The sequence below is a fragment of the Pseudomassariella vexata genome, assembly GCF_002105095.1.
Source record: "Pseudomassariella vexata strain CBS 129021 chromosome Unknown BCR38scaffold_9, whole genome shotgun sequence".
NCBI classification, from domain to species: domain Eukaryota; kingdom Fungi; phylum Ascomycota; class Sordariomycetes; order Amphisphaeriales; family Pseudomassariaceae; genus Pseudomassariella; species Pseudomassariella vexata.
This window is the reverse complement of record NW_024467964.1, coordinates 1,709,206-1,722,133: the sequence shown is the minus strand read 5'-3', so window position 1 is coordinate 1,722,133 and position 12,928 is coordinate 1,709,206. Positions and strand designations below refer to the sequence as shown.

The window sequence follows — 12,928 nt, the reverse complement described above, 5'->3', positions numbered from 1 at the left end:
GATGATGCAACAATCATAGTTTTTTACAGTCATATTCTACTTGCCGACATCTCACTAGGCTGTACATACAAAGGAAGTGGTTGCGTGTAAATAGTAAGTCCAATTGAGTTTCCAGAGATCCATGGCCACTAACCTACTTTACAGATAAGAAAGAAGTCGAAGCCATCGTGTGTTCGACCCTTCCTCAGCTTCTGTTATCCACCGTTTGCATGACGCAAGATTCGACATCGGGAAATTGAAGCCAATTGCCCAGCAGCAATTCTTGGGCACAGTTTTGAGGACGTCGATTCTCTCGTTACCCCTCTTACTTTTGTTCACCATGCCTTCCGCCACCATCGACCATGCGCAATTCGATTCCATACCGGATACCATCGCCGCCTTCCGTATGTTGCGGCTGCTCCTCTCCCTCCCACCTACCTCTTCCCTCGTCGCAGCCAAAACTAACACCTGTCCATCCGTCCAGGCAATGGCGACTTCATAGTAGTCCTCGACGACCCCTCGCGCGAAAACGAAGGCGATCTCATCATCGCCGCGGCCAATATAACCACCGAGCAAATGGCCTTCATGATCCGCCACACGTCAGGTCTAATCTGCGCGCCCATCACCCCGGCCCTGGCCTCCTCCCTCGACCTCCCGCAGATGGTCCATGCCAGCCAGGACCCCCGCGGCACTGCCTACACCGTGTCCATCGACGCGGCCGACCCTAGCGTCACGACGGGCATCAGCGCCTACGATCGTGCGCTAACCTGTCGCGTCCTCGCGAGCCCCGACGCCAAGAGCACCGATTTCCGCAGGCCGGGGCACGTGTTCCCTTTACGGGCGCGCCCCGGCGGTGTCAGGGTGAGGGCGGGTCATACTGAAGCTGGGACAGACTTCTGTCGGTTGGCGGGACTAAGGGAGGCGGCGGTTATTTCGGAGCTGGTAGAGGATGGGGAAGAGGTTGAGGGGAGGGCTACCAGGAGCGAACCCGGTATGTTAAGGGCCGAGGGGTGCATAAAGTTTGCGAGGAGGTGGGGGTTGAAGGTGTGCACTATTGAGGATTTGATTGCGCACATTGAGAAGACGGAGGGCAAATTTGAGTCGAATGGGAGCTCGTAGCAGTTTCCTCGGGTTGAGTTGCGAGGCTTGGGGACTAGACACCTCGACGAAAGAAACAAGAATGACGGTGCTGCCTTAGCGACCTTTGAAGGGATTGCGGCGAATGCGCTCATCGCCATTCGAGGCATGTCGCGACTTGGAGAGGATAAACTCGGCATTGACTGAGCAGACTTGGAAATTTTGCATAAAGAAGTGGATGTCACAACAGGTATTGGGTCTGGGTGATTGTATCATGGCTTTGCACCTATGTTGTATGAAAATATATGAGTTGTACCGGTGTGATATCTCGCATGCATACCGGAAGACAAACGTAAATACACCATTGCAAAGCCTGGTTGTTATGCGAAGATACTAGTGACGTTCTTTGGTTATATCATTTGGTTGTGTGATTTGTGAGGACATCATTAAATTTTCAGCAGCAAACTTGTTGTTACGTGTCGTAATTCCAAGCACATTCGACGCCCTGATGTTGGTGTACTGATCCTATAAGCTCTGCGCTTCAATGAAAGGCAATACGAGGTCAATAGAAACGCCAAGAGTCGTACCTGGGGATGACCTAGCAGCCCCAGCTCGGCCCACAATCATGCCCATGCCCACACTTAATGGTGCTACGTCATGCTGTTGGACGTTTGGATGAACCGCATAAACTTGAGGCTCTGAACGCGAGTTGCAGTTAATCAAGTCGCCAACTGACATTCCTCAGGTGAGCTGGGTATCATTTTATACAGGCAACCGAACTACGGCGACAATTTCCGCGTCAGTCTTTGAATTTGGCAGGATTGCTGGATATCAACCTCCTCAAGATCTCGATCTGACGAGCTTGAGCCTTTGCCTTGAGTATCTCCAGGCCGCGCTTGTCTGTACGCCGTAAACCATTCGAGTATACCACGGTGTAGTCGGGCACCACCTCACCAGGTTGGATGATGCTCTTGGCCGTGATGGTGCAGTGCTATATAAAGTCAGATGGCAGCTCCCGAAGTGAAGGTCTACATATATGATATAACATACCTTCCCCAGCTTAGCCCCCTTGCCGATAGTCACTCGAGGCCCTATATGACATCCCTCGCCAATGGTAGTGTTTCCCGACTCTATGATTGATCCGACCTCTACCACAACATAGTCCTCAGTCAAAACCCCAAAGTCACCGCGCTTATCGTCCGAGGATGGGGCGCCAACGTGAGTACGCTCATGGACTATGCACCGTCGTCCAATGGTAATTCGACCGTAGGTAGACTCGAGTCTCGCACGCGGATGAATGACGGACTCAGAGGAGATGTTGATGGTGTGGCTACCGGTCAGAATAGCAGAATCGGCGATGGTAACGTGCGAGCCGAAGTTGACGGGGGCTTTGGGTCCTGAGGGTACCTTGGGGAGGACGGACTGGCGTTTGTTGGAGGACGACATTGTTATTGTACCCCCGAAATCCGGGTTGAGAAAGGTTGTGAGTGATTTGCTAGGCCCAATTACTCCAATGCTAGCTACAAATGGCCTAATTCCACAATTGATTCAACCATTTCCGCAAAAACCAGGCTCTCGTCCTTTGTTCAGAACGGTAAGCGTAATGCGGCAAGACGAGAATCGGAGGCTCGATGTTGCGAAGTGGGACCTGGAGAATGCATGAGGTCACCTAACGAGTTCCGATTTGCCGCTGCTGACCAAGACCCACATAAAGGTAGCTCGAACCAATAGCATCTACGTGATTAGATCTCGACATTCCCCCCAAACCTCATTTCATAAAACTGCTTGCCAACTGCCATCGCCATCTTCCTGTCTACTCTTGAGCTCAATCGAGCGCCAAATACCCCCCACGATGCTGTCAAGAACATCAGCGCCATCGGCAGCCTCTGCGAAGGCATTGTCGCGCGTCGCATTGCCATCATGCAGCCGACTACCACAGATGCCCGCGACCACGCAGCAGCAGCAACAACAAAGCCGCAGTATGGCCACCGTTCAAGATGGCACTCCGAAGCGAACCTACGGCGGGCTCAAAGACCAGGACCGGATATTCCAGAATCTCTACGGTCGATACCCGCCTGATTTGAAGTCGGCCAAGAAGATGGGCGACTGGCACAAGACGAAGGAAATACTGCTCAAGGGACACGATTGGATCATCAGCGAGGTCAAGGCGTCGGGACTGCGAGGCAGAGGAGGAGCTGGTTTCCCTTCTGGGCTGAAGTGGGTGCGTATCGCCGGATATATGTGATGAGGCCATGGCAGTCTGCTAACTGGTGACTGATGCAGTCATTCATGAACTTCAAGGACTGGGACAAGGACACGAAGCCGAGATACCTGGTTGTCAACGCCGATGAGGGCGAGCCCGGAACTTGCAAGGACCGAGAAATTATGCGCAAGGATCCCCACAAGCTCATCGAGGGCTGCTTAGTATCTGGCCGCGCCATGAACGCCTCGGCTGCCTACATCTACATTCGCGGCGAGTTTATCCACGAAGCCGCCGTCCTCCAACATGCTATCAACGAAGCATATGCTGATGGCTTGATTGGCAAAAACGCTTGCGGATCCGGGTACGATTTCGATGTCTACCTCCACCGAGGTGCTGGCGCATACGTCTGCGGTGAGGAGACCTCTCTGATCGAGTCTTTGGAGGGCAAGCCCGGAAAGCCGCGTCTGAAGCCGCCTTTCCCTGCTGCCGTCGGTGTCTTCGGCTGCCCGTCCACGGTTGCCAACGTCGAGACCATCGCTGTAGCTCCGACCATCTGCAGAAGAGGTGGCAACTGGTTTGCCGGCTTTGGCCGAGAGCGAAACCAGGGCACGAAACTTTTCTGTATTTCTGGCCACGTCAACAACCCCGCCACGGTCGAAGAGGAAATGAGTATTCCGCTACGCGAGCTCATTGAAAAGCATTGCGGTGGTGTCCGTGGAGGCTGGGACAACCTGCTAGCCATTATCCCAGGTGGATCTTCAACACCCATCCTACCGAAGAACGTCTGCGATGACCAGCTGATGGACTTTGATGCCCTCAAGGATAGCCAGTCTGGTCTCGGTACCGCTGCCGTTATTGTCATGGACAAGAGCGCCGATGTGGTCCGCGCCATCTCCCGGTTAAGTCATTTCTATCGGCACGAATCTTGTGGACAGTGCACTCCTTGCCGTGAGGGAAGCAAATGGACCGAGCAGATCATGAGCCGATTTGAGAAGGGCATGGGTCGCGAGCGGGAAATAGACATGTTGCAGGAACTCACAAAGCAAGTAGAGGGTCACACCATTTGCGGTAAGTACTTGCGTTTCTACATATTTCTTGTGTCTATGTACTGATTATTTGACAGCTCTTGGTGAGGCTTTTGCCTGGCCTATTCAAGGGCTTATTCGCCATTTCCGCCCAGAGCTGGAGGCAAGAATGCAGAAGTTCGCGGCAGAGAACGGCGGCCCAGCATTGGCTGGTGGATGGAAGGCCGACACAAGGGCTCAGGGTAAACTGGTGGCCCCAGGACAATAGACCGTAGTGTGGTGACATAGGCGCGAATTGCGAGACGGAAAGGGGTCATGGATTGTACACTTTGCAAAATAACCCGTCGCTTTGTACATAATCCTCATACAATTCTTCTTAAAGTGTCCGGCATGTCGTCATGAGTTGTGAAGGCATTCACAGAAAACTACAAATTATGTAATACACCGACCCCTTTTGCCGAGTGTGTAAGTTTACAGGGCTTAATACTGCAGGCGGAATCCGTTGTGCTGCTGTGTTGGTTTGCCAATGCGTGTGAAGCCCAATTTTGAGTTCGTCCAGTATTTGTTGGCCCAGCAGAGAAGATACTACAGAAGCACAACGGTCCGGCGCAATGCAGCGGGGACTGCGCTGAGTCCTGAATGGCCATTTAACGTGAGTTGCTAGAGACTGGTCTGGTCCCATCTTTTCTCGCTCTGACTTGGCGCCTCAGATCGACAATGGCATCCACGGCATCATCGACTCTTTGAGATCGGCTCCAGACGGAGCCCAGGCCAACTTTAATATACCCATTCCTTCGGTTCGTCCAATCCAATCTAGAGCTATGGTTAGTTGGTTGTCTCAGGTGTTTATACGATTCATCATTAGAAATTGGGAAATGCATGACTTCATGATCATTAGGTTGTGGGCTTTGGACTGTGGACTTATAGGGAGGGGGTTTCGTCTCAAATCATTGGACACTTTAGGTTGGTGGAAGTCCACGAATGAACTTACCATTTTAAGGAGGAAGATACTCAAGAAGATACTTGAGCAGAGCCTGTCAAAGTTACTTCGAACAACCCACAATGTTTGCCTATAATACTATCCGTTATGGACCCAAAATCCAACCCAAGTTGAACACAATGGCGGCTTTGCGATGCGGAGCAAAGAGGCCGTATGCTACTCAACGTCCCCCTCTCAGCCATGGCGGGAGCAACAAACCCATGTGAGCCTTTCAACACCACTCTCATCCCCCTTGATCCGAACTCAATGATGCGAATACTCTACTAATCACCCGAACTCCCTAGCATAATCGGCCTTGTAGCCCTAACCGTCCCCGCAACCTACATGGCCTACCAACGCACCGAAGTAGCCTATTCCACGCCCTTCCCCGACGACCCGGCCAAGATCCCCACCCCGCCACAACTTGACCCGGTAGCGCGGTTTCGGAATGCTAAGGAGGCCAATGCGAATGGGAGGAAACATTTGCACCCGGAACACTTGGAGCCCGAGGTTTACAAGCCAGCGTTTGGACGCGTGCACCAGCGGAAGAGAGTGGATGGTCCGCCGGATGGGAGGAATCACAAGGATTTGAACGATAGGAATAAGTGGATTTGAGGGTTTAAGATGAATGGGGTGTGATACACTGGAGTGAGCTCTGTGGAGGTCAGGAAAGTGGAATGGTTGGCATATTACAGTTACTTTCAGGGAACTGCGGTTGCCTATGGCGTTAGGTACGATAAACTGGAAGGTTGTGTATCTGTATGAAATATTTTGTCTTCATTTGTACGCATATGTAATTGTGGTTATCCGTCTTCAAATTTACGATACGAACCCTGATACAACCCGTAATGTGCTTCTCCGTTATCAGCTTGAATATAGTAAACCTTACTTTTCCCAATTGCCAGATAAAACAGCAGCACAGGCTATGGATCCCAAGGCTTACTAGTGTGAATCTTGAGGGATTGTTTTCGTAGTCGAGTAGGATACATTTAGGAATTGGGTTAATCAATGTAACTTAGGGGTCCCTGACGCTGGTCCATTTGATATAGCTGGTTGGAGCTGGCTTCAAGATCGAGTGTCTTTGGAAGAATGTCGCGGGTCCTGGTGTGAGAAATATCATGAACGTGTTGTTTCAGTTACTCTCCTACTATTCCTCAATTATATGGCAGAGTTTCTATCTCATGGCCTACACGTATTTCATTTATTCATCATGGATTTAGCTACCTCACGAGGATAAAGAGCAAGAGAGACTTGGAGGAAGAAAACGTTTACCGTGCAGATGCCAACAGCAAAGATGACAAAGGCAATAATTCAGAGGGCAAAGATGCTAAAGGGGAACGACTTCCATGAAGGAAAAGCGGTTGAGGATCATGACGGACGGATGTGCGACCACTAAATGGTACAGCTGGCTTACTTGGTGATAGATGCTGCCGAGAACAAGACATCAGCCCAACAGTCAATGCGCGTCCGTTGCTACTCTAAGCTTGAGCTGCAAAGTACGATTTGCGCCAATAATCTCGCCCATTAGCTGGATTCGAGACATTATTTTCAGTTGGAAGCGTATTTTCGTAATTTGTCGCCACTAGTGTTATTAGCGTTTCACTGATTATCTAATGTAAGAACAACCCCTGAATGCCCTCTATTCACCCACGCATCGTCTATCTCCCCCACCAACTCCTCTTCTCCTTGATCTCATAATTCTCCTCCTGTACATTGTGTTTCCCCACAATCTTCAAGAACACCTGGTCTAGCGTAGTGGGACTCACACTATAATGTTCTATCCCCAACTCCCCCTTCTGCCCTTCTAGCACCACAATCAGCTGCCCCACCGCACTCCGGCCGTCCGTCGCACCTCCTACCACTGCGCTAGCCGATAAGCTGAACCGCAGTTGACCATAGTACATTTTCTGCTCGATTTCGGCTTCGGGGTAGGCGCTTACGACCCAGTTGCGCATCCGCTCCATCTCCTTGGGCGTCGAGTGCGGCGCCGATTTGCTGACCAGGTGCACGTGCAACGCGTCACCGAAGCGGTGGCGCAGGTTCTCCGTGGTGCCCATAGCTAACATGCGCTTCGCGATGATGCCAGCGCGGTTTGCGAGCGCATCGGCCTCTTCCATCGAGTGGGTGGTGAGTAAGATGGATCGTCCTGGTACTATGGTGCCCAGAGTCCGCCACATGATGCGTTTCGCTGCTGCATCCAACCCACTAGAGGGCTCATCAAGCAAAACGACGGACGGGTTACCCATGAGGGCGATGCCGAGGGAGAGCTTGCGCTTGTTACCGCCCGAGAGGGCATGGGCCATGCGCGTTGCGAAGGCTTCGAGGCCGACGGCGCGGAGGACGGCTGTTACGTTGTGGTCCACATTGGGGATGCCGCGGATCTTGGCGTAAAATCGTAGGTGCTCGAGTACAGTCATGGAATCAATGGCGTCGAACTGGGGACATACGCCCAGGTTGGCTCGGGCTGCAGCCCGCCGTTTACTGACCGAGGTATTCTCGACAAAGACGTCTCCTCCATTGCGACTCGGCTGAATATCGCCACGAATCAGGGAGATAGTTGTCGATTTTCCAGCACCGTTAGGCCCGAGTAATGCAAAAACCTCGCCGTGCTTGACCCCGAATGTGACGTTGTCCACTGCCGTGTTCTTGCCAAACGACTTGGTCAGGTGCATAACACGGAGACCATCAGACTCTTTCGGTGTGCTCACAACACGAGTGAGCTCGCTCGCAACCTCTTCGTCGGAGATGGCTGCATCATCAGTTGTATCGACCGACTTCTGAGTGAACCGGTGTAGGATGTTGACCCCCGCCCCACTGTCGTACCATAGTAGAATCCCGAAGAGGAGCAGGGATTGGAGGATTAGGTACAGAATCGGTCCTCCGTAGGCTGTCATAGCCGCTGCATTGCTCTCGAGTTGATCTCCGTTGCAGGCCGTACTGAATAGATTCAGAGCAATGAACAACGTGCGGACAATCGACCCCATCGGAATAAAGGCAGACACGATGAAGTGGACCATGATGATGTCTTGGTCAATGCGAACGATCGGCGCGTAAGTCATGACCACCAAATAGGCAATCAGATAAATCAAGAACCCCACAGCCTGTGATGCCGCCGCAAAGGCGTACGACGACAGCTGGGTCTTGCAAAACAACGAGATCACGTAAGCCAGCAGAATAGATGCGAGGCCATACATCATGAAGATAAGGAAAAGGTAAGGCGCGTGGTACCAGACGTCGCTGAGCGTAATGAAGATGATAGTGACGATAGCGGTGGAGACGAGGACAATGGCAAAGTCGAAGGCCAAGTAAGACACCCACAGCGGTAACGATCGAACGCCGTTGGAGTACTGTAGACCTCGAACATTGTGACGCCGTTCGATGTTTGGGTACATTCCGAAGAAGGCGGGATACGCAGAGAAGGCCAGACCCATGTACACGAGGAGCTGAAGACTGTTGCCGGTACCGGGAGCCCATGGACGATCGAAGGGGGAGAAAGTCGTGGCGATGCTGATGTTGGATAGCATTATGTTCAGTGCGTTCTGGTCGAACACTGAAGTATACACATCACCCGTGTCAGCAGTATATGCAAGTGTGGGCCTCGAGCTGGCATCTCCCAGCCACCAGCCGCCAGGCGTGATATCCCTGCGATGTTTCAACACATAACTGTTGAAATCATCTAGGGAATCAACAAGGTGGAGGTTCTGAAGGAAGGACACCGTCACATTTGACACTCCCGATCCGGAGGAATCACCGCGGCCAAACTGGTTTTGGAAGATGGGCAGAAACAGCCTTGACAGAGTAGTGACGTCAAATTGGGAAGATGGCCCGGCTACAAGAGAAATGTTGTTGTACAGGTCTGTGTAGTCAGATGTAGACGCCGCCCGGTTTTGCTCGGCTGGAGTACAGCCAATTGGGTCCTGACCTATGGGAGAGTCAGTAAAGCTATTGGGACTGAAAAGCTTGCCTTAGAGGCTTATGAAACGTCGACAATCGACCTATTCACAATTGATGGGAAAGGGGCAGCGGATGACAGAATAAACGGCGAAACGAGGGGTGGGATTAGAGAACATGGGCCGATATCCAGTGTAGTAAATAGACACAACGCAGCTCTTCCTTTCAGTGACACTAGAACACCGAGGCTATACCATATCATTTCACACAAATTATGCCGTTTCTTGTCATCCGCAGAGGGAAAAGCAGTTAAAGTCCATATACCTTTAATAAACAATGAAGTCAATCCCGCAGCTATAATGGGGATCAAAAATGCCGCAACAAATGGGAACCAATTTGTCTTGAAGATGGTACACCTCTTCATGAAAAGAACCGCCATCATTTTCATGTAACCAATGGGTTGACCCGACATAAGTTCGAGGCGTTCTTTGTTAGCACCGTCCACTCCCATGACTTCGTCCGAAGCTGTTTGTATGTCATTCGTGACGGTGGAAGTGGCACCCTCCCCTGTGCTCCCAGACAGGCCCTCTCCTTTCACTTCCTCGGCAACTTGCAGGAAGACATCCTCAATTGTCGGCCCGGAATACTTGTAGTCGTGCAAGCCGGCAGACTCCAGGGCAGTGATCACTTGAGCCGCCAACGCGCTGGACTGCGCGATGTAGCTGATGACGTCGAATGAGATCTTTCGAGTAACGCCGTCGACAGTGGGGGCGTCCTTGATGTCTTGGGCATTGAACACGTGGATTCGGTAGCCAGCACCTAACCGATCTTTCAGCTCAGCAGAGGACCCCTGAGCACGAATGGTTCCCTTTGACAAAATAGCAATCTGGTCTGCCAGAAGATCGGCCTCGTCCAGGAAGTGCGTCGTCAAAATAATAGTTCGCTTGCCTCTTTCGGCCAGGAGGATGTCCCAGACCTTGCGGCGAGACAGAGGATCAATTCCGCTGGAGACTTCGTCCACGCAACAAACAGCGCTTCCGCCTGTGAGCATCATTCCCAGTTGAAGCTTCCTCTTCTGACCGCCGGACAGAGTTCCGGACATTGCGTTGCTCTTGAGCGTGAGATCGACAGCATTCACCAGTTCTGTGATCTCTTGCTTCGAGGACGCGTTGCCAGGGGCCTTCAGTCTGTTGAAAATCTGAATATGCTCAAAGACGGTCAATTCATCCCAGAGAACATTCTTCTGCGGTGCAATCCCAAGACCTCCTGTACCGTCAATAGCAATGTTACCGCTGGATAATTTGCTGATTCCGGCGATAGAATCTAGAGTTGTGCTCTTTCCGCTGCCGTTGGCACCCAAAAGCGCCAGAATTTGTCCTCTGCCAGCATTCAACGTCAGATTGTTGACTGCTATTACCGGTTCCCTGGGCTTCGAAATGAAACTAAATAAGTGGCGGAGAGGGCTGGGTTTATACACCTTTGTGAAGCCCTCTAGGCGAACGGCAGCTTGAGGCGCCACATCACTGCCTTGTCCCCGAAGTATTGTGCGACCCTTGGTAGTGGTGCCATGGAATGATTTCTCCAAGTAAGCGCCAATCAGTGGGTAGGCAATTATCCTGTAAATTGAGGTTAGCGAAACACAACCTAAGAATTGCCTCAAAACAGTTGGTGTCATATTTAGAGCCAAACGAACAAGCAGAGCCCCAACAGACGAAGACCGAGACAAAAAGGAAATTTAGAGACAACGAACTGTATAATAAGAAATATCCAAAGCACAATGCCAGGCAAATTCCAAGGGCTTCCCGGCGCCGTATGTACCAAATCCGCAGGTGCCAATTGTTGCTGATACCTCGCAACAAATGTGATGAAATATACGAAATTGCAAGGGGTGAACAGCAAACTCAACACGGCGACCGTACCCGAAGACGGCGAGGTCACAGTCTGCGCAATGATGGCGAGTATGATGTAGGCAATTACACTAACCACGCCGGAAAGCTGGGATTTATTGAAGAAGGCCGCGCCCATGATGGACAGGGAAGTCAGAGCCAAGCCGCACAAGACGAAGTAGATCAGTACTATGCCCAAGCTCGTATTGGCGAACACGCCCCGACCGATAATGATGGAGGCGATTATCCAACCGGGCAAATAGACAAACGTGAAGGCAAGGTGGTAGGACAGGAGTCTCGCCGCTTGAGCTTTCCATCTTCGCTTGGTTGGGAGCATAGAGTCGATCAGGTTGGACATGCCGATTTCGCGCTCCGTGGCCATGAAGCCCGTCATGTGGTAGCAGACGCCGATGATAGCGGCAATGAAAGCGACGCCGAGGTAATTGGTTAAGGCCGCCTGGTAGATTTGACGTATCTTGTCGGCCCGCTCCTCTTTCGTCAAGGTCGTGAAAGGATATTCGTCTGTCGTGCTCGGAAACTGAACATCCGTGGAGTTGAGGTTCGCAATGGCCAAATCCACCGCCCTCTGCAGGGGCAGCGTGTATATCTCCCCATCATTGGTGTTCTTTGTGGTGTCGATTTTGGTCCCCAAAGCGCCATCCGCCCTCAAAGTGTAGTTCCAGAGACCGCTGTCGCCTTCGTTCGGGGACGAGTTAAAGACCACAGCGCCGTAGCAGCCACTGACACCGCGCAGCGAGCTGCGGCACGCGTAGCCTAGATCCGATGCTGTGGAGAGCCTCGTAGCATTCTTGCCGGCGCCCGTCACCGTATCGGCAAGTGTATCAATAACCCGGTCAATGTCTCCGCCTGCCAGCCCACTGTTCACAAAAGCTACCACGGTGCGACCGGTGCTGCTCGCAGCGTGTAGCCCATCTTGTAGGTTCCGGATGGCGTGGGCGTCGCCAATTCCAAATACGGCGGGAGGAACGAAGAGCGAGCGGGCGAAGGAGAGGAAGGCTGCCAAGAGGATTGGCAGAACGAATGCTCGAATTACGGTCGCCGACCAGTGCCGAAGAAGAATAATTTTAAGGTTCTTGGCCGTCAAGGTCCAAGTCTGTGAAAGAAATGCCATTGAACGTGGGGCCGTGAAACTATGCGAACTCGAGAGTTTCAATTACGGTAGCATTGCTGAGAGCGCGACAGGAAGTTATTGTGTTATAGGTTGTTTGCACAACTGAACTTCGTCGTGCTATGAACGGGAAGACGACATAGACAAAGGTGAAACGAAGTAGAGAGAAGGTGAGATACAAGAGACATTATGAGACAACATCTTACATTGGAGCATTCACTCACCCTGAGCTTATGCGAAAATACGAAATCGATGATGCAAAATGTGCTGCTAGGCACCATTCATACGGGCGATTCGGGCGTCTGGTTGTGCCGACTTTCGAGCACCCAGTCGGATCCTAACCTGGCTGTGAAGCAATAGCCTTAGCCATCTAGCCCAATCCGGTAACAAGTCCGTGAGGCTACTTGCCGAGGCCAGTCCTTGCTATCTGGCTAAGTAAGTAGGTAGACGGCCACGAGGATGATGAGCGTAACGGCGGGGAACGTGTAGCATATAATCATATTGTTTTCTTCTAGTACGGGAAATTTAAATACTCCAACTGAATAATCTTCGATAACTCGATATTCTCGTAGAATAATTCGGTATAAACATTAGTATTCATTATAACAAGATTACTCTAGGAAGTGCACTTGTTACTGAGGGAATCGGGTCTTCGTTGATGACTCTGGATGGATGTCGTATTTATCGCTATGCCTGCCCCTGCGCGTTGTGCCGCGTAGGTTGTTCAGAGGCTCAAAGGTGCTCGTGCTCGTGCTCGGT

At 51.7% G+C, this 12,928-nt stretch overlaps 5 protein-coding genes across 5 annotated transcripts; 3 read left to right on the top strand and 2 right to left on the bottom strand.

Moving 5' to 3' along the window:
* Nucleotides 1-28: 28 nt before the first annotated feature.
* BCR38DRAFT_241966 (DHBP synthase RibB-like alpha/beta domain-containing protein) lies at nucleotides 29-1,136 on the top strand. The gene is made up of 3 exons (XM_040854398.1): nucleotides 29-93; nucleotides 154-383; nucleotides 464-1,136. The coding sequence occupies exons 2-3, from the start codon at nucleotides 320-322 to the stop codon at nucleotides 1,096-1,098; spliced, it is 699 nt and encodes a 232-aa protein (XP_040714368.1). The 5' UTR covers nucleotides 29-93; nucleotides 154-319; the 3' UTR covers nucleotides 1,099-1,136.
* A 719-nt stretch (nucleotides 1,137-1,855) lies between these two features.
* BCR38DRAFT_459016 (trimeric LpxA-like protein) lies at nucleotides 1,856-2,502 on the bottom strand (the record flags this gene model as incomplete). Its single annotated transcript, XM_040862235.1, has 2 exons — nucleotides 1,856-2,047; nucleotides 2,107-2,502. 2 exons carry the CDS (start codon nucleotides 2,500-2,502, stop codon nucleotides 1,856-1,858), a joined length of 588 nt encoding a protein of 195 aa, XP_040714367.1.
* A 493-nt stretch (nucleotides 2,503-2,995) lies between these two features.
* On the top strand, nucleotides 2,996-4,552 carry BCR38DRAFT_346917 (uncharacterized protein; the record flags this gene model as incomplete). The annotated part of the gene is made up of 3 exons (XM_040856292.1): nucleotides 2,996-3,277; nucleotides 3,340-4,327; nucleotides 4,383-4,552. 3 exons carry the CDS (start codon nucleotides 2,996-2,998, stop codon nucleotides 4,550-4,552), a joined length of 1,440 nt encoding a protein of 479 aa, XP_040714366.1.
* Nucleotides 4,553-5,403: 851 nt separating this feature from the next.
* On the top strand, nucleotides 5,404-5,878 carry BCR38DRAFT_486799 (uncharacterized protein; the record flags this gene model as incomplete). Its single annotated transcript, XM_040864074.1, has 2 exons — nucleotides 5,404-5,486; nucleotides 5,569-5,878. The coding sequence occupies 2 exons, from the start codon at nucleotides 5,404-5,406 to the stop codon at nucleotides 5,876-5,878; spliced, it is 393 nt and encodes a 130-aa protein (XP_040714365.1).
* Nucleotides 5,879-6,817: 939 nt separating this feature from the next.
* Nucleotides 6,818-12,426, bottom strand: BCR38DRAFT_438969 (ABC transporter). Its single transcript, XM_040860601.1, has 3 exons — nucleotides 10,905-12,426; nucleotides 9,479-10,770; nucleotides 6,818-9,185 (listed from the first exon to the last, which is right to left on the bottom strand). The coding sequence occupies exons 1-3, from the start codon at nucleotides 12,170-12,172 to the stop codon at nucleotides 6,922-6,924; spliced, it is 4,824 nt and encodes a 1,607-aa protein (XP_040714364.1). The 5' UTR covers nucleotides 12,173-12,426; the 3' UTR covers nucleotides 6,818-6,921.
* Between the last annotated feature and the right edge of the window lie 502 nt (nucleotides 12,427-12,928).

Coding starts and splice junctions, on each gene's coding strand:
- BCR38DRAFT_241966 (XM_040854398.1), top strand. CDS start 320: ATGCCTTCCGCCACCATCGACCATGCGCAATTCGATTCCATACCGGAT. Junction 384..463: donor GGATACCATCGCCGCCTTCC/GTATGTTGCGGC, acceptor CCATCCGTCCAG/GCAATGGCGACTTCATAGTA.
- BCR38DRAFT_438969 (XM_040860601.1), bottom strand. CDS start 12,172: ATGGCATTTCTTTCACAGACTTGGACCTTGACGGCCAAGAACCTTAAA. Junction 10,771..10,904: donor TGGATATTTCTTATTATACA/GTTCGTTGTCTC, acceptor CTCAATTTACAG/GATAATTGCCTACCCACTGA. Junction 9,186..9,478: donor GACTTCATTGTTTATTAAAG/GTATATGGACTT, acceptor ACTCTCCCATAG/GTCAGGACCCAATTGGCTGT.